Source organism: Rhinichthys klamathensis, unplaced genomic scaffold (genome assembly GCF_029890125.1).
Source record: "Rhinichthys klamathensis goyatoka isolate OS25496 unplaced genomic scaffold, OSU_Roscu_1.1 h1tg000523l_1, whole genome shotgun sequence".
NCBI lineage: Eukaryota > Metazoa > Chordata > Actinopteri > Cypriniformes > Leuciscidae > Rhinichthys > Rhinichthys klamathensis.
Genome location: NW_026607002.1, coordinates 1094752 through 1119427, shown reverse-complemented (window position 1 = coordinate 1119427; position 24676 = coordinate 1094752). Strand labels below are relative to the sequence as shown.

The following is a 24676-nucleotide window of genomic DNA, read 5'->3' as shown; positions in this document are numbered from 1 at the left end:
CGGCTGAAGGTGGCGAAGACGGCCGGCTTCTTCAGGGTCCGGGAGCTCGCTAGAGTGATGCCTTCTCGACGGCGACGGCTTTTCTCAAGTCAGCAGAAGCGTGTAGCTCGCTGAAGATGAAATGAATCAACATATAAGCCTGGGAGAGACTGTTATATACACCATAGCCACGCCCATTCTGGCGGGCCATGACGCAATGAGCGCGCGGGCGCTTCTCATTGGCAGCGGGTTCAGCCCCGCTCTCCCATAGGCTTAAGCAGTTCTCTCTGAGCGAACCAATGAGCCGCTAGCTAGCCTGCTCAAGGTCTGCCGCAGAGGAACTGCGTTGTCAATGGATACAAATTATGATATAATTTTTTGGCTTCAAATTCTCAGCAAAGATGAATCTTTCCTGCAGCGTAAGCTAGCTTACGCAATACGAGAGAACCTCTCGTAAGAGAACTGTGCGTTTGTGAGGATTGGCCCTAATCCTATTTAATATTGATGTATTTTTTTTATGATTGTTATGTGAGTTATTCTGTTTTTATCATGATTTGCATGATGTAGGCCTAAGCGCGGTTAATTCAGAACCGTGGACAGAGCTGTTTGCCCTAACACTGACAACACTGACTGACGCTTGCGTTTTGAAGTAAACGGTTTACTAAGTAAACAATACGTATGCTTTAAAGAGAGAGACCCGTAATTTAGAGCGTAAATGGAAAAAAACTAATTTAGAGGTCTTTAGATTCGCGTGGAAAGACATGCCACGTTATAAAAAGGCCCTTAAAACGGCCAGGGCTGAGCATCTCCGCAAACTATTAGAAAACAACCGAAATAATCCAAGGTTTTTATTTAATACCGTGGCTAGACTAACAAATAAACAGACGTCGCCTGAACAAAATACCTCTTTACAGTTTAGTAGTAATGAATTCATGAACTTCTTCACCGAGAAAATTGAAAGCATCAGAACCACAATCGTAAACGCTCAATCTTTGCTCGCGCCTTGTAATTCAGTCGCAATTTTCACCCCGCGAGAACAATTACAATGCTTTACGACCATAGAACAAAAAGAGTTAAATAAACTTATCGCTTCATCTAAAACAACAACATGCTTATTAGATCCTATACCAACTAAACTATTGAAAGAAGTGTTACCTATAGTGGAAGAACCTCTTCTCAATATCATTAACTCGTCTTTATCTTTAGGTCATGTTCCAAGAACATTCAAGCTGGCAGTTATAAAACCTCTTATTAAGAAACCACAATTAGACCCAAATAACCTAGCAAATTACAGACCCATTTCAAATCTTACATTTATGTCTAAAATATTAGAAAAAGTTGTGTTCGCTCAACTCGGCTCTTTCTTGCAAGAAAACGTCTGGATTCAGGCCACATCATACTGAAACTGCACTTGCTAGAATCACAAATGATTTACTTTTAGCTTCTGACCAAGGCTGTATCTCAGAACTAGTTTGACTCGATCTTAGCGCTGCGTTCGACACTATAGATCACACAATACTCTTAGATCGACTTCAAAATTACACTGGTGTTCAAGGACAAGCATTAAGCTGGTTCAGATCATGTTTATCTGAACGCTACCATTTCGTCTACTTAAATGGAGAAAAATCGATCGTAACTTCGGCAAACTATGGAGTGCCGCAGGGATCTGGGTTAGGCCCTTTATTATTCTCAATATATATGCTGCCACTTGGTAATATTCTAAGGAAACATGGAATTAGTTTCCATTGTTATGCTGATGACACTCAAATATATATTTCATCACGGCCAGATGAATACGCTAAATTATCCAAATTGACAGAGTGTGTTAAAGATATAAAAGATTGGATGATGCGTAATTTTCTTTTATCAAATCCAGACAAGACAGAGGTAATACTTATCGGTTCTAAAAATCGTCCACAAAACCTTTCACAGCACGACTTTAACATATTAGGATGCCCTGTTACTTTATCCGCTACAGTAAAAGACCTGGGTGTTACATTAGACTGCAACCTGTCTTTTGAAAAGCATATTTCATATGTTACAAAAACAGCCTTTTTCCACCTTAGAAACATTGCTAAGCTACGTAATATGCTATCAGTCTCTGATGCAGAAAAGTTAGTTCATGCATTCATGACCTCGAGACTAGATTACTGTAATGCTTTATTAGCTGGTTGTCCTGCATCTTCAATAAATAAGCTACAGTTAGTCCAAAATGCAGCCGCTAAAGTTCTTACTAGATCAAGAAAATATGATCATATAACACCGATTTTATCGTCACTTCATTGGTTACCTATAAAGTTCCGTATTAATTACAAGGTATTGCTTTTGACCTATAAAGCTCTAAATGGTTTAGCTCCAGTCTATTTAACGGATCTTCTATCGCCCTATAATCCATCGCGCTCTTTAAGATCACTAAATTCGAGGCTTCTTGTCATTCCTAGGATATCCAGATCCACCAAAGGAGGGAGAGCATTTTCACATTTAGCTCCAAAACTCTGGAATAGCCTTCCTGATATTGTTCGTTGCTCAGACTCGCTCTCCCAGTTTAAAACTAGACTAAAGACGCATCTTTTTAGTCAGGCATTCATATAAAATTTTTATCTTACAGTTACTGTAAATTCGGCCTCTACTTCATAAACGCCAGAGGAGAACTGGCCCCCACTGAGCCTGGGTTCTCCCAAGGTTTTTTTTTTCTCCGTCGGGTCATCTGATGGAGTTTTAGGACACCATCAGGTCACTTGACGGAGTTTTTCGGTTCCTTGCCACTGTTGCCTTTGGCTTGCTCAGTTTGGGGATTTTCAAATTAAATGACCCATCATACCATTGACTAGCTCTACCAAGCTTGGATGTCTTTTTTCCAGTAATAAACAAACACTCTTAGGTTGTTTTGATTGATACTGTGAAGCAGCTTTGATACAATCTGTATTGTGAAAAGCGCTATATAAATATATATTTGACTTGACTAGTAGTAAACTGGATTTTGCTCATTTTGCTCAAACTTTCTGATTTTGTTTCTAATTTGTCCGTCTTCAATTGAATTTTAATGTTGTTTTTAGACCCGATGGAAGTGAATGAGGACAAACAGCATTTCACAAACGAAGATGGAAACATCATTTCACAGACTGAAAAGAATTTCACACAGAAACGAGCTGGAAAAACTGGAGTCAAAGGATCTTTCACCTGCTCTGAGTGTGGAAAAAGTTACAAACAGAAAAAAAACCTAAATGTGCACATGAGGATTCACACTGGAGAAAAACCGTTCACATGCTCTCAGTGTGGAAAGAGTTTCACATCCCAAAAAACATCTTCTCTCTCACTCTGGAGTGAGATCATTCAGCTGTGATCAGTGTGAGAAAACATATGTTTTTGGATCAAGCTTAAGAACACACATTAAAACTCATATTGGTGTGAAGCCTCACTTTTGCTATTTTTGTGGAAAGAGTTTTTCACTACTGCACATTTTAAAAGATCATGAGAGTATTCATACTGGTGTGAAATCTTATCTGTGCTCTGACTGTGGGAAGACCTTTATTACATCGAGTGACTTAAAAAGACACCAGAGAGTTCATACTGGAGAGAAACCATACAAGTGCTCTTTATGTGGAAAGAGTTTCACCCAATTATCTAATCTAAAGACTCATGAGAAAAAGCATTAAGATCTCTAAATGATAATTTTCAACAAACACGAATAGACGTGAATTATTGTATTGCTTTTATTCTCCCTCTTCTTTTGAAGCAGATTCTGTGTCGCATCATCAGGATAAATCAGTGTTTCTGTATAAAGTGAACATTTACAATCCCACTCTAGATGGCAGCATTTGTTGTCATTCTCAGTCATTTCAAGGTTTCATGGATGAAGAATCGGCTCTAAATCTTCTGGACAAGGGGGTAATCCATCAGCCGGAAACTGAAGCTTCGCGGGAAACGCCATTGTAGCAGACCATCACCGGCTGTTAGCATTACATTGACTCCCATTCATTTTGGCGTCACTTTGACAGCGAATAACTTTACATCTGAGGCGTTTAAAGACTCCATTTGACCATTATTTATTTCTAAAGAAACAAAACAATGTATAAGGCTCCATTACTTTGTATCTTACGTTATGGCCCTGTAGAATCAGTTTTTGTAAAAATAGGCTAACGATTGCGTCATAACACGCGACTCTCTGTCACACAGTTGAGAAATTACCGTATAGACAGGAGGAGAAGCTCGAAAGGAGGAGAAAATCGGGGGGACGTGGAGGCATAAAGTCGAGGGAGAAGCCCATGGAGAGTCATGTTGACAACGGTCAGGTTGAGCTAGGACTGGAGCTAGTTTGTCTTTCGGCCAGCTGGGGCCTTTGTTTACGGATCACTTACCAAGACTGAAGGCTGCCAGTTACGCCGCACACTGCTAACAGCTAACTGGGTACTTGGCCATGTACGGGCCGGTTCTGTTTCACTTCACCTTTGCTTCAGACTGATCGTACTCCGTTACGTGCCCGCTTACAACACGGTCTCTCCACTCACAGCCATCTGGCCTCCACCAGATTTCACGGTATTTCTGTATGTCTGACTTTCTTCTCTATAACGCAAATCGATGCTGTGCAGCATCATGTTTCATTAAATTGGGACACATATTTTCCTGTTACCTATTTTAGTACCCCATTTTAGCACTTTGTTATTTTATATTAATTATATTACACTACTATATTACATCTGTGGATATTTATTCTACGTTCAATTATTTTTAGTATTTTGGCTTTGGTTAATTTGAAAACTAACTTTTATTAATTTCATCTCATTTTATTACTTCCATTTAATCAGTAATTTTAGTACTCTGTTGTCTTATAGCTAGTTTTACTTAAGCATCAAGCTCACTTTGACAATATGAGTAGCTTACGTTTATTTGAGTTAGCTTGTATTGTTCTGCTATATTGTAATCCTTTCAGTTCAGCTCAATATACCTTATTTTATCCTTTCACCCCTCCCCCACTTTCTCAATAACCCAGACTGACCCACTTATTCATAGATATGATACTTCATTCCTTATTACCCAGCGGTTAGGACCACCATCCCAGTACTTTCATTTTATAACCCCCCTGTCTACTCATAGTGCTTTTAACATACTGTATTCTACCAAGTTGCTCCCCTTGCCTATTCACGGCGCCAATCGCACTAGGTGCCCAATTCTTAATAGCATTTGCCGTATATTAATTTTATTTTTACTTAGTTCTTCTGGTGACATTGAATCTAACCCTGGACCGTCAGTCAATACTGCTGTTCCCACCCCTAACGGGTTTTCCTATGCAGATTTCTGCAATCGTCAAAATTTCGGACTCATGCATATTAATATCAGAAGCCTTCTTCCTAAATTAGATTTATTCACTGCCCTTATGCATGCAGCCAACCCTGATATAATAGCCGTTTTGGAATCTTGGCTTAGAAACTCCACCAAAGACTCTGATGTAGCTATCCCTAATTATAATATTTACCGGCAAGATAGGTCATCGAAAGGAGGTGGAGTTATGCTCTACTGTAGGGAGCAGTTACAATGCACTGTCATCTTATCTAAGTCCATTCCAAAAAAAATTGAGCTTCTACTGTTAAAGATCTGTCTCTCTAAAAATAAATCTCTCACTGTAGCCGTCTGTTATAGACCTCCTTCCGCTCCCAGTTGTGCCCTTGACACCATTTGCGAACTAATTGCTCCTTACTTATCCTCAGAGTTTCTACTGTTAGGTGATCTGAATTATGACATGCTTAACCCTCCAATCACCCTACTATCTAAACTCGATGCCCTAAACCTTATGCAGATAATCAATGAACCTACTAGATATAACACGAAATCGGCAGACAAAGGCACTCTCATTGACATCGCCCAAACTAATTTACCCGCTAAATTCTCGTCCGCTGTTTTTAGTCAGGATATTAGCGACCATTGCCTTATTGCATGCATGCATAATGGTTCTGCCATTAAAAGTCCTCCCCTTATCACATTTAAACGCTCCCTAAAACATTTTAATGAGCAAGCTTTTTTATTTTATTTAGCTCGGGTGTCCTGGAAGGACATCAAACTTATCCCAACGGTGGAGGATGCCTGGCTCTTTTTTAAAAACGCCTTCCTTGCCAGTATAAACAAACATGCCCCACTCAAGAAATTTAGAATTAAGCATAGATACAGTCCTTGGTATACCCCAGACCTAACCAACCTAAGCCAACATAAAAACATCTTGTGGCGAGCTGCATTAGCGTCGGAATGTCCTCACGACCTGCAATTATTTAAGAAGGCAAGGAACCAGTACACACAGGCAGTTAGAAATGCTAAATCTAGTTTTTTTAAATAAAAAATTGCTTCCTGTGGTACAAATACTAAAAAATTCTGGGACACAATAAAGTCCATGGAAAGTAACAACAGTCCCGTTCAGCTGCCAACCGCTTTAAGATTTGAAAACACGATCACTACTAACAAGTCCTCCATTATAGAGAATCTTAACAAACACTTTGTAAGGGCAGGACATGTTTCCCATCTGGCACCACCTGTTACAGTTACAAACCCACCACTGTCCACTGTGCCCCCAGTTAGTTTACCGCTTTTCTCTTTTGCCCACATCCAGACAGCCGAAGTTCTGAGGGAAATGCAAAATCTCACCCTATCCAAATCGGCTGGGCTGGACAATTTAGACCCCTTATTTTTAAAATTGGCTGCTCCTATTATTGCCTTACCCATTACTGCCATTTTTAATCTTTCAATCGATACTTCTTATATTCCGAAAGACTGGAAAGTCGCTGCCGTAATTCCTATTTTCAAAGGGGGAGATAATTTAGACCCCAGTTATTACAGAACGATTTCTATTCTGCCCTGTCTTTCTAAGGTTTTTGAATGCCTTGTCAATAAACAGATCACTAATTATTTCGAATTAAACCACAGTCTCTCTGATATGCAATCGGGCTTTCGAGCTGGCCGAGGGTGCACCTCGGCCACACTCAAAGTCACAAATTACATCATATCTGCCATTGACCGCAAACATTACTGTGCAGCAGTTTTTATAGACCTGGCCAAGGCTTTCGACTCCGTCAACCACACCATCCTTATCGGTAGGCTAAAGAGTATGGGTCTCTCAAATCCAATGGCGATTTCTTTAAGACTGCATGTCAAAAAATGAATGGTCAAATGTGTACTATTGTGTTAACACTTTATTGACTAAAAATGCGTTAGAACACGGTCATCTCGAAGACGAGTTCGTTGACTCATACATTCCCGTAGCGCGTCACAGTGCATTTCCCTATGGCATTTCCCCGTTGAAGCTCAGCGTCCATTGACTTCATTGGAGCTGCTTTGAACAGTTTTTTTCAGTGCTTCGAAACTAGACGGTCATTGGATAAATGCTGCGATTATGTCCCGCCCACGGACGCTCAGCGTCTCTGGGGTGAATAGGGAAGTGGGCTGGCCTGGAGTCCGGGCGTCTGCGTGATGATTGGAGGACTGCATCTCCTTTTGATTGACAGCGATTTCGCACAATAAAAACAAAGTCACTGACGCGGAAGCTATTCGAGATTTCGAGCTCAGTCTCATCGCGGATTTTGCAAGTCTACTCGAAAGACGAACTGCTGTAATATTTCTTGGTATTTGCAATTATCATCATACATTTCACAGTTTAACCTAATTCCTACATTTCCTCCGTCAATGTCAGGTGCCTTGTTACATGTGCGGGCGTGGTGTTTGAATCACGGCACATCTGTCTAGCGCTAGTTTGGTTTCGGTTTTGTGTCGGGATTCGGACATGCATGCTCTGCGTGTTTGTTTTCTGTTGTGAGTGCACGGGATGAGCTATGGTCGTTCTCGACTCGTGCATAACGTTCTGTCTTGTCGTGTTCGTGTGCGGTTTCGTGTTAGCTCTGTTCAGTGTGTTGTTTTTTGTGTAGCACGCGGTTCGTGTTTACATCGGTCACGTGCTTTCATGTCATGTTTTGTCTTGTGCTGTGTAGCACACAGCTTGTGTTTTACACTAGCTGTGTGCTTTCATGTTGTCATGTTCTGTGGGAACGTGGCTTATGACTGTTCTCATTGTTCTTCATGTCTCATTTTGTGTGTGCACAATTGCTTGTAATTTGTTTAACTGGCCATGTGTTTGTGTTTTTGTCATGTTTGGTGTGAGCACATGGCTTGTCATGTGTTTTCCTTGTGCCATGTGCTCTCCTGTCAATTGTGTAGACTCCCATCTTGTTTCCTGATTATTAGTTATTTTGCCCCACTTGTCCTCCCTCGTTACCTGCCTTTTTTGCTCCCTATTTATTCTCCTTGTCCTGTGCTGGTTCGTAGTTTTTGTTTGTATTTTTTTATTTTATTATTAAAATAAAGCCCATCAACTCTGCACCTGAGTCCTCGCTCTTTTCACCATCCCCACACCTTGAAAAAAAAAAGAGCTTACCCTCTTTGAAAGACCAGCAGCCGCCACTGCTCAAATCACTGCCTTGCCTGGTTCACTAATTATTTCACAGACAGATTTCAGTGTGTTAAATCAGAGGGCTTGTTATCTAGCCCATTGGCTTTCTCTATGGGGGTGCCACAAGGTTCAATTCTCGGCCCGATATTATTTTCGGCCTACATTAACGACGTGGCCCTGGCCGCAGGTGACTCTTCGATACATCTATATGCAGATGATACTATTCTCTACACCCACGGCCCATCTATGAATATCGTGTTAGACAACCTCCAAGTGAGCTTCAATAGCATACAACATTCACTCCGCGGTCTCCAACTAAATTTAAATTCCAGTAAAACCAAATGTATGATTATTACGCCCCGACTCTAGGGGAATATAAATCACTAAAGAGGCGTAATAAATAACTATTGGGTTGTGGTATGGAACCCCAGCAACGAATCACTCCGGTCGATAATCAAAAAAACTCATGCACAAAATTAAAGCAAAAGTAAGAAATTTATTAAAGAATAACAAGTGAAATAAAGAGCAAATCTTCAGGGTGTCCAAAAGGCCAAAATAACAAACAAAACGAATATAAAAAGTAAAAGGGGAAATTAATAACTTACTCAAATAACACAAGAAAATACATTTATCTTACCTAACTCCCTGCCCAAAAAACAGAGATCAAACAATTACAAAATAAACAAGGCAGGACACCCCTACGCTCCACACTGTTAAGATGGTTTAGACATTAGGAGAACGGTTCAGAGATTATCACAAAATGCACGTTCACTTGAACTAATCAAAGTTTCTAATACACAATTTGATCATCGGCCGGAGGAGGGATTCCGGAGCTCTCAACCCACGTGCGACCGAACCAAGAATGAGCTCCCAGACGAGTGCCAGCAGCGTCCTTATAAAGACCACACCCTGACTGGACAACCAATGGCGTTCGTTCACCCCAATCATTGGGCAACCTATTAAAAATCAGAAAAAAACAAACAAAAAACAAGAGAGAGAGAGAAAAGGAACAGAGCAATAAAGAAAATAATTAGCTACACAGAGACAGGTCGTAACAATGATCTTTAACCGATCTCCCTCTTTACCTTTCTATTAGGGGTGGGAGAAAAAATCGATCCATCGATGCATCGCGATTCTCTCTCCAACGATTCTGGATCGATTCTGAGAATTCCAGAATCGATTCTGAGCTTAGTTTTTAACCAGATGTGCGATGACGAGTTTGCTTTAGAAACACCCGTATTCTGCTTGCTTCCTATTCCTCACACACATAGACCACTCGAACCTTCCGTAAAATAATCTTTCATAAAGTTCGGAAAGGTTGAAGCGAATTACAAGGACATTCACAGGCTTCATTGCACAGGATACGCTGTGAGAGACGCGCGCTTTCTTTGATGTTACACTTGAAGTGTTCTGTCTCGCCCGTCGGTATTTTCCTTACAAATGCTCTACGAAGTCATCATGTATGTGGTTTGGAATGCAGTAAGGATGGCTGGCGCGAAACAGACGTTCCGAAGCTTTGCGAGATCCCGAAGCAAAGATGATTCGAAACACTGATCCGAAGCGTGATTCAAAACACCCACGTCACGTGACAACGGCTAAATGAAGCGTCTAAGTGTTTCATCAGGTGGAGTGCTCCTCCGAATCAGGGTTTCATTGATTGGTCGGTTCGGGAACAAATCACACAATATAAAAGTTTTGTCAACGCATTTTCATATCGTGGGTTTTTGTGAGAGGAGTTTGGTTTTGAGGTAGCGGATTTTTGGTGATATAGTGACATTTATAGTGCGATTTGTTTAGTTATATTTAGGATTTAATTTACATTTACACATTGACTTAGAGACACACAGAGTACATATAGTGACACATTAATAGATGCATTGATAGAAATATATATATATATAGATTAATAGATAGATACATATATTACAGATACATATAGATTATTAGATAGATAGGCTACATATAAAATAGATAGATAGATAGATAGATAGATAGATAGATAGATAGATAGATAGATAGATAGATAGATAGATAGATAGATAGATAGATAGATAGATAGAAATGGAGGCTCCACAGAAGAGATGCCGTACATCTGTGGTGTGGGAGCATTTCCATTTGGAAACCCCAAATAAAGTGAGATGTGTGTATTGTGATCGGCAGCTAGCCTACTGCAACAATACATCATCCATGATGCGCCATTTGAGGAGCATTCATCCTGCCATTCTGCAGGGTGCAGAGGATGGTAGTGTTCCCCCTGTACCAAGGCCTGCTACTGACATCCTGCCAAAGCCCTGGATGCTGAAAAGCACATCACACTGGAGTGTGCTTCACTGATGCGTTCAAACACAACTCCTGGTGAGTTTCAGTCTATGTTATCTTATGTAATGTGATTCATGAAATTTATACTTCATATGTGTTGTCAGTTTATGATTTGTTACTAATTGCCGTTTTCTTTTAATTCAGAACCAAATATCAACATCAGGCCCATCATCATCAACACCAGTTGAAACACAAGACAGTTTATGGGAACATTTTGACAATCGTATCCGTGAGACCCAGATGATACACAATCCTACAGCTGATGCCACAGTGGAAGTGAAAAAATACCTCAGCGATGCGTTTTTGCCCAGAACTCATGATCCTCTAACTTACTGGAAAGAGAGAGCAGTAATCTTTCCTCATTTGTATGTCCTAGCTAAAAAATATCTTTGTATGCCAGCAACAAGTGTCCCTTGTGAGAGAATTTTTTCAAAGGCTGGAGAAATTATCTGTAAAAAAAGAAGTAGGCTGAGTCCTTCAACAGCAGAGAAATTAATATTTTTGAATAAAAATCTATAAGAAAGGGAGACATTGTGGCTTGATTTATTTTTATTAATATTCATTTTTCATGACCAAAATCACATTATGCAATGTGAAGAGACTACAGTTTACAAGCTTCATATATTACAAAAATACAATAAAAAAAAAAAAAAAAAAACACATTTTTTTATTAGCTCTTTGTAAAGGTTGTTTCAGATCAACACCTGCAAGTGACCACTAGGTGTCACCGTGGAGACGGGTTTCGGATTGATTCGAAGCCTCGAAACAAAATGGCACATTTGCTTCGACTGTTTCATTGCTTCACGAAGCCTCGATCTGCCCATCACTAGAATGCAGTGGACTTATATATTTAAAATATGAACCTCACCAACAGAAGGCTGCTTTCAATTTCAAACGCTGACGTGCGCTTTATTGTGAGACTGCTCGCGCATGCGGCTGTGCGACTCCGTGTAGTGGTTTAATGTAGCCTACTTGTGCAAAATTAACGTAAACACAGCCAGTTAACAACAGTAAAGATGAAGAAAAATCACTCAGTTCTTGAATGGAAAACGTTCAGATAATCTATAGGCTACTGAAAGCACTTTTTGTTTGTTGTTTGTTATATTTTTCTATGCTCCTCTTTATTATTTGTTATATTAGTTTAAAATTCTTAACATACAACTGTTTTAATAAAAAAAAGTAGTTTTTAAAAAGTAGGCTACTTAATTACTTAAATGTAAACTAATTCATTAATAAGGGGGGGAAAGGTAAAGAATCGTTCTGGAATCGGATCGTGACTCCCAGAATCGGAATCGGATCGGATCGTGAGGTGACCAAAGATTCCCACCCCTACTTTCTATACAACAAAAATTTCCACTCTGGATGGTTTCGCATTGGAAATCGTTGACACTTATAAATATCTAGGTATCTGGTTAGACTCTTCACTCTCCTTCCATACCCACATTAGCAAACTCCAATCTAAAATAAAATCTAGGATTGGTTTTCTTTTTCGTAATAGGGCCTCTTTCACTATCCCCGCAAAACATGCTCTTGTGAAGATGACTATCCTACCTATCTTAGACTTTGGTGATGTGGTATACAAATCAGCCTCTAACACTCTTCTTGGAAAGCTAGATGTATTATATCACAGTGCTATACGTTTTGCTACCAATGCCCCATTTAGTACTCATCATTGTAAACTTTATACACTCATTGGTTGGCCCTCACTTCACATCCGACGACAAAGACACTGGTTTTATTTTATTTATAAAATTATCTTAGGTAAAGTTCCTACCTACTTGAGAAACCTCATTTCGGTAGCTTCTCCCTCTCGTAATCTGTGATCAAGCAGGTTTATTTTATTAACTACTACCAATGTCCGCACTTCCTTTGGCCGTCTTTCTTTTCAGTTTTCTTCTGCCAATGACTGGAACGAACTCCAAAAATCCTTAAGGCTTGAAACAATTGTACCATTATCTGCTTTCAAACGACTGATATCTAACCTACTGACACACCATTGCTTATGTTAGCATTACCATTTTCTCCTCTGTGCAAATTAGTGTAATTACTTATTGTCTTTTTTTCTGCATTGTTATTCGTCAATAACGTATATTGCACTTTACCTTTGACACAGTTCAATTACTTACTATGTTTTTATTATTGTTCCATTAGGAAAACTGTTTAGCTATTGTACTTCGACCTACTTATGTACGATGGTCCACTTGACTGAATATCTGTTTGTAACCTGCATTACACTGTCTTGTGCTTTATGTGTAACTTTATGTGTCTGCATCTTGACGCTTTATCTTGGCCAGGTCGCCGTTTTTAATGAGAATGACTCCTCTATGTGCCAACCTGGTTAAATAAAGGTAAAATAAAAATAAATAAAAAGGTAGTAGATAAAACATTCTTCATTAATGGTGAAGCAATACCAACAGTTTCTGAGAAGCCAGTGAAGAGACTTGGGAGATGGTACGATGGGGATCTAAAGGACACAGTTCGAGTGGGAGAAGTTAGACGAAAAGCAGTGGAAGGGTTGAAGAGCATAAACAGCTGTGCTCTACCAGGCAAACTAAAACTCTGGTGCTTTCAGTTTGGTCTACTGCCGAGGTTGCTGTGGCCACTGACTGTGTACGAGGTTTCTTTGACAACAGTGGATAAGCTAGAAGCGTTAATAAGATCATACATCAGGAAATGGTTGGGAGTTCCACGCTGTCTCAGCAGAGTGGGACTTTATAGTAAAGGAATAATGCAGCTGCCAGTCTCTGCTTTAACCAAGGAGTTTAAGTGCGCCAAGGTCAGATATGGAAATGACCTTAGTAGAGTCACGCTACAAATGTGTAAGGGAGGCAGCACCTGTGTTAAAAACTGGTAGAAAGTGGTCAGCAAAGGAATCTGTGGTAGAGGCAAAGGCTGCCCTTCAAATTGGTGATATTGTGGGACAGGTACAGCAAGGAAGAGGGGGTTTTGGGCTCAGTTTAGCTCCTCCTAAATGGCACAAGGCAGGCCCAGCTCAAAGGAGGAAGCTGGTAGTCAACGAGGTGCGAAAGCAGGAGGAGAGGATGAGGTGTATAAAGGCCATTTCCCAGGCCAAGCAGGGAGAGTGGATGAGATGGGAGAGTGTGGAACAACGCAAGATGGGCTGGCAAGACCTTTGGTCAATGGAAGAGAGTAGGATCAGTTTCCTTATTAGGTCAACATATGATGTTCTCCCATCACCGCAGAACCTAAACCTCTGGGTAGGAGAGGATCCTCTTGTCCTTTGTGTTCATCACCTGCCACATTAAGGCACATTTTGACAGGATGTAAGGTGGCTCTTAGCCAAGGTCGGTTTACTTGGCGCCATGACCAAGTACTGCGATGTTTGGCTTTAGCATTGGAAGGCAAGCGTAACATGACCAATAAGTTGCCACCTGTTCTAGCAAAACATTACACACAGAAGACAATATTCCTCCGCCCAGGCGAGCAACCACCAAGAAAAGGTGTTAAAACCAATTCTCGCCCAGGACAACTGGAAGCTGCTAGGGACTGGAAAATGCAGGTGGATCTTGATCAACGGCTTATTTTTCCACCTGAGATTGCCACCACTAACCTCCGACCAGATATTGTTTTGTGGTCTGGATCAGCACGCATTGTTCAACAGATAGTTAACAGTGCCATGGGAGGATGCTGTAGATGAGGCATATGAGAGGAAGAATGCTCATCTGGCCACTGAAGCAGAACAGCGAGGATGGAGAGTCCAGGTTTATCCAGTGGAAGTGGGTTGTCGAGGATTTGTGGCACACTCTACAACCCGGTTCCTCAGAGACGTCGGATTCAGTGGCCAAGAGTTGCGTCGCACAGTAAAGAACTTATCTGAAGCAGCAGAGAGGAGCAGCAACTGGCTGTGGTTGAGACGGAAACCATGCTACGGTTTAGAAGAATTCTTGAAAAACTCGAAGAGTCTGTTGGTTTATTTGTATAGTTTGCATAGTAATTACAGTTATTACGTTCCTGTGTATATTGCGTTAATGAGGGTTGGTGTTTGGAAGATATTGTGTTTTGCGGTAGGTAGTATGCCATACGGAACCGTTGCCACTGAAACTACTTTAACGAAGACAGTGGGGCTCGACAGCCTTAGTCAAGCGGGTTGGCGCATATGGTTGGGTTGTGGAGAGTAGGGGTCGACCGATTATCGGCATGGCCGATTATCGACGCCAATATTAAGTATTTTTAAAGGAGTCATAACCTAGTATTACCTTGGATACCCACGCTCTATTATAGTCTTTCAGGCCCTTCTAAAAAAGAAAAGTGAAAAAAAAAAACACAGAGCTCCTCTGACCCTTATTTCTGAATGCATTATTGTCTCGCAAGATCTGATGCGATATTTTGGCTGTCGTGGACGGTCATTTTAATAATGCAAATGAGGGGCGCGTTGATTGGTGGCAGGAAGGAGGGGGCTTGACACCGCAGGTAACTTCAGCATATCATTCCAAAATGACGTCATGGCGCAAGTTGTGAATGAACCCGACCTGGCCGCGACATACGGGATTCAACCATATATGTTTGAGCCAGACTCTGAACCAGAGCTGGAAACGGAAGATATAGAGTCAATGGAAGGACGTCTACATCAACATGTCTCTGAATGGTAAAGACAATCATTTTGACTGAGACATACATTAACATCAGTAACGAGCTAAAACGTTTGTTGCTATTTTCTCCCACATAAGTTTACCTTTTATTTAATGTAGATTACATTAACGGAGATGTAGTCTACTTTTTTTATCAGCTTACAGTGGTTATAGAGATCAACGTTTGCTATCATCTGTTGTTTTTGCCTTGTTTCACGTTGTGGTTTTTTAGACATTCAATATTTTTCATCTACAGACATGTAACGTGATGTTTTTCTTTATGTTTATTATTACTTGACTGTTTGTTTTATTTATCTATCCTTATCTATTATATAAAAAAATCAATACAATGATATGTTGTCATTGTTATATAATATACAATTATATGAAATAATAGCTTTATCATTTTCTTGTCTGTTTATCACTGAGGGTGTGTAAAATGTTTAGCGCAGACACCTAACGTTGAGCCAGTTGATAGGGTTGTTGGAACAGCGTCATTAAAAATGAATTTCATCCACTGGTCCCTGGTAGTTTGGTCTGTTTTTGGTAGAGAAAACACATTTGAATGTTGATTCTGGCAGTCAACCACAGAGCAACTCACGTGTGCACTACATTTCTGCATCTTTCTTGACTGAATATGAGGGGGAGAGGAGAGGGGCAGGGCGGGCTTCCTGCAGCATATGTCTGCGGTGTCCATATATGGTATATCCTGCCCCGTCTTGACGTCAAGTCGGGGGAGAAATTAAAATCTCGTATTTGAGTGCGCGTGCAGGTGGGCTGGTTAACCCTGGGGTAAACAAACACTTCACTTTTGAATATCGGCTTCCCGGCCAATGTATAATCGTTAGGCAATCATAACATACATTGATTCTCGTGGAAAAGTGAAAATTACAGGTTATGACTCCTTTAAGGTTATCGGTATCGGCCATTTTCAAAACCGATTTGCCGATAAAATTATTTAATTGTGAAATGCGCGATCTGGCTTTAATCCAGCCACCTCTTTCAGAGCGCACGGCTCTGTGGCCTACTAATGCCCGCCCATCGCCCATCTGATTTGTTGGGAGTCACGAGTCCGGCCAATCAACAGAAGGCTGAAGGCACTGAAAATGTTGCGCTCTCACACCGAGAGCACTTGATAACAGGAGCTGCTTCAGTGATCATCACGCATCAGTTTTCTCTCAAAGGTAAGGCAGCAGTAGACATTCCTGAAGTTGCATTAAATCACTACACTGAAGTTGCAAAACACCTCAATATCTATTTATGATGAAAAACACCCCTGTTCCCACTAGTTATACTGTGAATTGAATTCCCGGTCAATGTCCATCATTGCAGTGAAAGGCTTTAACGGAGCCTCACGTCGGTGTAGCCTAACTAAAACCTATTTTAGCTTCTCCCCATTCGGCCAACCTAACGTTATACTGTGAATAGATTATCAACACGAATGAATTCACTCGATCACGTCTGCTGCGGTTTTGTGTTCACATAGCTTCACTGAACAGCGTCCGTTAGGGCTCCCAGTCAAAATTTGCGCATATTGGGAGAAATGTTACTTTATTCTCACATGATTGCAAAATATTTCGTCATACACAATACCATTTCTATTAATTTCTAACTGAATTATGCGATCTGAAGAGCGTTTAGCGCGAGCTCTGTCTCCCCAATTCCTGATTTGCGTCAGTGATCTGCCTGCTCTCTCATTCAATGAATAGCTGTACAATCCACTTCCTAGTTTTTATCTCCGTGATAAACAGTCAAACAAACGTTTCTACACGTCAAAAATAAAGAGAATAACCATACAATTACAATATGATTTGTGTGTGATTTTCATGCGATTTGCGATAAAAATGAATAAAGAATATAAAATGACTGCAATCATTATATATATGTGTTATATATGAAGATTTCAGATGCAAAAGCTTCTAAAGGCCATCTGAAAATTTCTTCTAGGATGATAATTTTTATCAAGCTCGTATATTTAAGTTCAGTAATTTCACTTAAATGACAATTAATAGGTTATTTTCATTGTCATTTAAGTGAAATTACTGAACTTAAATATACAAGCTTGATAAAAATTATCATCCTGGAAGAAAATTTCAGATGGCACTTAGAGGCTTTTCCATCTGAAATCTTCACATATATATATATATATATATATATGTATATATATACACACACATACATATGTGTGTTTTTTTTTGTCAATCCATTGATGTGCATTAGGCAAATTGAATAATCACCTCTATTATTTTAGGCTATGTTTTAGTCATCACAAAATAATTATGAGAGGTTAAGCTATTACACAGCCTACATTTTTAACATGTAAATTATTGAAGCCAATCGTTCCTTTTCCCCAAGCTGTTTAGCTGTAGTACAGTATGCATAGGCTTAATCATAAACTATACAGTGGCCCCACTTTTAACTCTCTCGTTATCTTACCCTCATTGTAGATGGATACAAGGAAGACAAAATGTAGAAGTGCAGTGTGGGAGTACTACACTCAACCAACACCAGGGCAGGCAGTGTGCAATACATGTAAAGATGTTGTCAGTATGGGTGGTACAATGGCAAAAAGTGCCAATACTTTAAACCTGTGGTCCCATCTTAGGATTCATCACAATGACTTGTATAATAAATCTGCACAAACAAACAAACAAACAAACCTGAGCAGGGGGCAACATCCACATGTCAGCCTACAATACATGACATGTTTCAAAAACAAACAAAAAAATGGACAAATCTGGATGACAAATCAAAACAAATGGACAAACTGATCACAGAAATTATCATTTCTGACAACCAACCATTCACAATGGTCTCTGATGCTGGCTTTAAACGACTCATGGATGTGGCAGAACCACGATATGCACTAAAAAGTGAGAAGTATTACCGCACTGAGAAGCTGCCAGAAATCTATGAAAGGGTCGTAAGCAAGATAAAAACCCTAATCCAGCCAGAGAAGGCTGGATTCTCACTCTCCTTTACAACGGATTGCTGGTCAGGATCAACAGAGTCAATGATGAGCCTAACATGCCATTTCATTGACAATGAATGGAACAGAAGGCAGGTTGTTTTAAATACAAAAGTAATGCACGGATCCCATACTGGGGAATACATCAAAGACACATTCCTGCACATGCTGGAGGAATGGGAAATTACCAAAGAGCGTGTAGCTCTGGTCCTGCGTGACAATGGCGCAAACATGGTGAAGGGTTTGAGACTCGCCGATATCCCAGACCTTAGCTGCACAGCACATACGTTGCAGCTGGTGGTGAATGATGGTTTGGCCAGCCAAAGAGCTGTGATAGATGTGATTGCCATGCTAAAGAAATGTGTCACTCACTTCCAACATTCCATCTTGGCCAAGCAGCGTCTGAGAAACATCCAAAGGGACCTTGGGCTACCAGAGCACAACTTAAATCCAGGCAGTCCCAACAAGGTGGAATTCAACACTCCACATGCTGCAAAGGGCATTGGAACAAAAGCGTGCTCTTAACATTTACTCTGGGGAACACGGCGGTTTTACATGTCCAGCTGCTCACCAGTGGGACATTGTGTCCAATTTGGTTGAAACACTCATCCCCATTAAGGAAGTGACACTAGAGGTGAGCTACAATGAATCATCTGCGTCCAGCATCATTCCCTGTGTGACAGTGCTCAAGATGCTACTTGAAGATATAGGGCCATCAACACAGGGCATCAGAACGCTCAGGGAGGTAATGAGGGAGAACCTAATCAAACGATTCGCCAAACTTGAAGACTCAAAAAATGTGGTTATAGCATGTCTTTTGGATCCACGTTTCAAGAGTCATGCATTCTCCTCTGCCTCTACACTAAACAAGGCCAAAGCATGGCTTAAAGATGATGTAGAAGGTGCTCTTCAAGAGCAGGCTGAAACAGAGAGAGCCAATCAAGAGCAGCAGGCTGATGGAGAGGAGCCTGCTGCAGAAGACCAAGCCTCTAAAAGGCAAAGGAGAGAAGAGACACCCTGCCATAGCCAAATAGACAAGATCTTCAGTTCTCTTCTTGGCCCCCATACTGGTGATGTGTCAGCCAAGGACAGCATTGAAGATGAGTTGCATCAGTACCTCAAAGAGCCAGTGATTGACCGGCGTAAGGGGGATCCACTCCAGTGGTGGAGACAGAATAAAGGGCGCTTCAAGCTACTTGCCAAAGAAGCAAGAAGATTTCTTTGCTCACCACCCTCATCAGTCCCTAGTGAGCGTGTCTTCAGTGAAGTGTCTGCAATTTATGACAAAAGAAGAAGGAAACTAACTGGAGAGCATGCCGAGCAGCTCTGCTTCCTGCACCACAACCTGGTGCTACTGGATTGGGACTACTAATTGTTACCCATTTTAATTTACATTATAAAACTTCAGGGAGCTATTACATTTATTTTCCATTATTTGTTCATTTGTTGCTTGTTGTTGTTTAAATTGACTTCTTTTAATTTTTACAAAATGTTGTACAGAATGGATGCTTCCTGCACTTTTTATGTTGTTGTTATTATTATTAATATTAATGTTCTTATTATTAACAGTTCTCAGAATTAAATATATGGTTAAAATAATTTAAAGAGAGTCTTTGTCTGAGGCCTTTTTATTCTTAATTTTTGACATTAATTTTAATTTTTACACTAGACATATATAGGTTCAAAATATCGGTTATCGGTCTACTTGATCTGTAATAATCGGTATCGATCCTGAAAAACGCATATCGGTCGACCCCTAGCGGAGAGATTGTGAGATTGTGGTTAGGTCACATGTGAAGTTGAACTACGAGGAAGGAGCAACCTCAGCAGCAGGAGGGATGTAAAGGTCAGTAAGCTGGGCTGAGTTGAGTGGGGGACGGAGGGGGGTGACTCTGAGATGCCAGAGTCACTGTCGAGCCCTCTTGAGGTGTCGTGGGCTAGTCGACGAAACACTGAGGACGGAAGGTGCCCACTTGAAGACCCTAGAGATGTCCCCTACTCGGCCCAAACCAGACGGTTGTGGTGCTGGTCCACTGGGGAGACCACACTGTAGTTGCAGCCGTTGTGTGTGCTGACGCGCCAAGTACACTGCAGCCGTTAACGCCGGACAGAAGGAGATTCACATCACCATATGGAAAGAAGCGTAAATGGATGGAGAGATGGAGAGAGAGAACCATAGGTTACTGTAAAGCTCCGTCTTAGTTTGTGCTTATCTTGGCCAAAGCCGAGTACAAATCAGCATGAGGTTTAACATCTATTCTCGTGTAATGGAAATCATCAATGCATCACCTCTAAACAGCGAGACTAAAAACAAGTTGTTTGTAATATGAATGATATTTGATAGACGATTGTTGCTATTGTTTCACAAATGCCTCCTATATGTACAATGAAAATTATTAAACTACACAAAGAAACAAAACACATTCTTTCATAAATCATAGCGTTTTATGGCAATTTATGGCACAGTTTTCTGAATTATTATTTTTGTTCCATCTGTCTGAGATGACCATTGTTTGCATCCGTCTGGAATATGCGTCAAGGAGTCTCTGTGGTTGGTTTGCAGATTTTGGAGCGGCAGGCTCTGTTGTAGTTGCTGCAGGTGTAGTATGTCCCTGGATCTGGATCTGTTGGTGCTATGTCTGAGATATGAGATGACCATGCAGTGCTTAAGCGATGACACCCACAGGAGTATTTTCACATTGTTGCGATCACATGAGAAAGATTTTTAGAACTATATCTTTATCATTATAGTTATCGTCCTTGGTGTGAACCGGCCTTTAGAATGCAATACACAACCATTTTGACCTTCCTTAAAGGTTTCCCTTGTCAAAAAATCAAACAATACTAATTTTAAATAACTCTTATTAAAACGTAATTCCACCTTTTGCTTAATCTGAATATCAAATTATTTACAAGTCATGAATCTGAACTTTGCTCACTTAGACACCTTCGGGCAATGCTTTTTCTTATGTTTCTGTAGTGTAGATAATTGGGTGAAACTCTTCCCACATGAAGAGCACTGCGGTTTCTCTCCAGTGTGAATTCTTTGGTGTTGTTTTAATGCACCTGATGTAATAAAGGCCTTCCCACAGTCAGAGCACAAATGAGGTCTTACACCAGTATGAATACTCTCATGCACTCTTAAAGTCGCCAGTCGCGAAAAACTCTTTTCACATACAGAACAAACGTGAGGCTTCACACCAGTGTGAACTTTAAGGTGTTTTTTTAAGCTAGATAAATAAACAAATGTTTTCTCACACTGATCACAGCTGAATGGCTTCCCTCCAGAGTGAGAGAGCAGATGCTCTTTGAGAATGTTTTTGTAAGCGGAACTCATTCCACACTGAGTGCATGAGAACGGTTTTTCTCCAGTGTGAATCCTCATGTGATCTTCTAGGTTTCTTTTTTGACTGAAACTCTTTCCACACTGAGAGCATGTATAAGGCCTTTCTCCAGTGTGAATCCACATGTGATCTTCTAGGTTTCTTTTTTGACTGAAACTCTTTCCACACTGAGAGCATGTATAAGGACTTTCTCCAGTGTGAATCCACATGTGACCATTTAGGTGAACTTTGCGACTGAAACTCTTTCCACACTGAGAGCATGTGAACGGTTTTTCTCCAGTGTGAACTCTCATGTGTATCTTAAGGTGTCCTTTATGAACGAAACTCTTTCCACACTGAGAGCATGTATAAGGCCTTTCTCCAGTGTGTTCTCTCATGTGTCTGTTAAGGGTTGATTTACGTGTGAAACTCTTTCCACACTGAGTGCATGTGAACAGATTTTCTCCAGTGTGATATTTCATGTGTTTATTAAGGTCTGATTTGTGCACGTAAAACATTCCACACTCAGAGCAGGTGAAAAATCCTTTGACTCCAGATTTTCCAGCTTGTTTCTGTATGAAATTCTCTTCAGTCTGTGAAACAACTGCATTTCCATCTTCATTTGTGAAATTAGGAGGTTTTTGAAATTGTTGCTGTTTGTCTTCATTCACTTCCATCGGGTCTAAAAACAACATTAAATTCCCATAATTCAATTAAAAAAAGGACAAATGAGAAGAAGAGATAACGTTCATTCTTAATTTAGCACAAATCTAGTTTACTACCAAGTCTACTAGTATCTAGTTTTAAATGTATTGTTATATCCTCCGGAGAACCAGAACTTTTTAGTTTTTTTAGTTGTTTATTTTGTCAGTAGATTATTTGGAGCATAAGAAACAAATGGAGATTTTTTTTTAAAGATAGTTTATTCATATTTTGTCTGTACACCAGGACTAAGTTATTAAGAAAATAAAATGACATTAGACATGTATAGGCATTCTTTTTTCATTTACCAATACATTTTTAAATGAATGAGTTATAATGTTATAATGAGTAATAACTTGCCAACATTTTCATGAGAATATCTCATATTTCATCTAAGTCCCGGGGCCAGATGTATAAACGCTGCAATTTTCCACGCACATATGGTGATTTATAAAAAATAAACTAGGCGTAAATGTGCACACCGTACGGACACACTTAATATTTATAAAAATATGTATTCCCTTAACTAAGTTGATACATACCTCTCTCGTCTCAGTGCGTACACTCAATCGCTCTGGCGCGCGAGACACTTTGTTAGCACTTAGCTTAGCCCAGTTCATTCATTAGGATCCAAGCAGAGAAGCGACCAAACACCTCCACGTTTTCCCTATTTAAATACAGTTACACGAGTAGTGAACTCGACCAAGAATGGTGACACAAAATAAAACATTGGGCTTTTCTAAGAGTGTAAAGTGGATAACTATAATGTATGGCGGAATACCATAGCAAGTGCTTGGGAGCACTTCGACTCGTCGCAGTAATATCATCATATCATCATTCCTGAAAAGTCCTCTCCCTCTCCCTCTCCGGAGTGATGATATGATGATATTACTGCGCCGAGTTCATAGATATATATGCGCCGAGTCGAAGTGCTCCCAAGCACTTGCTATGGTATTCCGCCATACATTATAGTTATCCACTTTACACTCTTAGAAAAGCGCAACGTTTTATTTTGTGTCACCATTCTTGGTCGAGTTACACTACTTGTGTAACTGTATTTAAATAGGGAAACGTGGAGGTGTTTGGTCGCTTCTCTGCTTGGATCCTAATGAAGAACTGGGCTAAGCTAAGTGCTATCAAAGTGTCTCGCGCGCCAGAGCGATTGAGTGTACGCACTGAGACGAGAGAGGTATGCATCAACTCCTCTTAGTTAAGGGAATAACAGTTTAATATGAAAAAACGGTGGAGTATCCCTTTAATTCCCTTTTAATTAATAAAAAATAACTCTTCTCTGAAAACTTTCTCTGAAATGTATTTTATACAATTTTTATTTATTTATTGCAAAACAAGACAAGGATACTGAAAGAATTTTAGTTATGTAATGTGACGGCACATAGTCCGTATCTCATATTGTACTGTCTTGTATCATTAAACATGTTATCACATGGATGAGAATATGCTTGGAAATGAAATGCAGATGATGCTACGCATTGTAAAACGCGGCGTTGTAAGATTCATATATGGTTATTTCTGGGAGGAGACGCATGTACGCACAATCTTCAGCTGACTGGGGTTTATAGATTTGATCATTCAGTCGATCGATTTTAAAGCCAAAGAGAAGGAGTTGTAATGGTGAAACCTAAACATGTGGTATCTCTGAAAAGCCCTGAATGTGCTCTTTACAGGAAACCAGACTCAAAAGTCGAAGCCTGGATCTCAAGAGGATATGTGAGTTTTCATCTTAATGTTCCTCATCAGTCATTAAAGAGAATGAAGGAAAACACCAACCTATTTGTTCCTCTGTATCTTCATCTTTTATTCTGCAGGGTTCTTCCTTAAAGTGATACTTCACCTCTGGAAAGATGAATGTGTATTTAAAATGGGTCATTTATGTAGAAGAAATGTGAAATTATTTTTGAATTCATAAATCTCTCGTCTCAGGGGGATATGAGGGTGGAAAGCGCGGTAATTCGAAAATGCTACAGGTTTTCTAAAAAAAATTTTTTATTATCACATAGAACTGTGTAGTGTATTTATTAATATAGTCGAGATTCATGTTTGGAATTATTACAGAAGGTTTGATCGCAGTTTTAGTCACAGAAACCAGCGCAAGCGGCTCGTCAAGTCTTCTCTTTTTCCCTCTCAAAATGCGCAAATGGCTTCACATCCATATAGGGCTGGGATAAACGATTATTTTTTAAACGATTAATCTAGCGATTATTTTTTCGATGCATCGATTAATCTAACGATTCATTTTTCCAGTCCGATTCGATTTCGATTCGGTTATCGATTATCTCCCCATTAATTGACTAATAGCAATTTATACATGTTGATTTACATATCTGAATGAAAAAACATGAATTCCTTAACA

At 40.1% G+C, this 24676-nt stretch overlaps 1 protein-coding gene and 1 pseudogene across 2 annotated transcripts in view; one reads left to right on the top strand and one right to left on the bottom strand.

Moving 5' to 3' along the window:
- The window catches only part of LOC130073045 (gastrula zinc finger protein XlCGF7.1-like), a 471752-nt gene that overhangs the window by 244039 nt on the left and 203037 nt on the right, over nt 1-24676 (bottom strand). Inside the window, exon 8 of one of the 2 annotated variants that reach the window (XM_056238441.1) lies at nt 21216-22219. The exons of the other annotated variant lie outside the window; for it this stretch is intronic. Coding sequence (XP_056094416.1) covers nt 21216-22219 — 1004 coding nt within the window. Of the gene's footprint in view, nt 1-21215; nt 22220-24676 lie in introns of those variants that run through there. 2 annotated transcript variants of the gene reach the window in all.
- Nucleotides 17512-19652, top strand: LOC130073111 (zinc finger BED domain-containing protein 4-like; annotated as a pseudogene).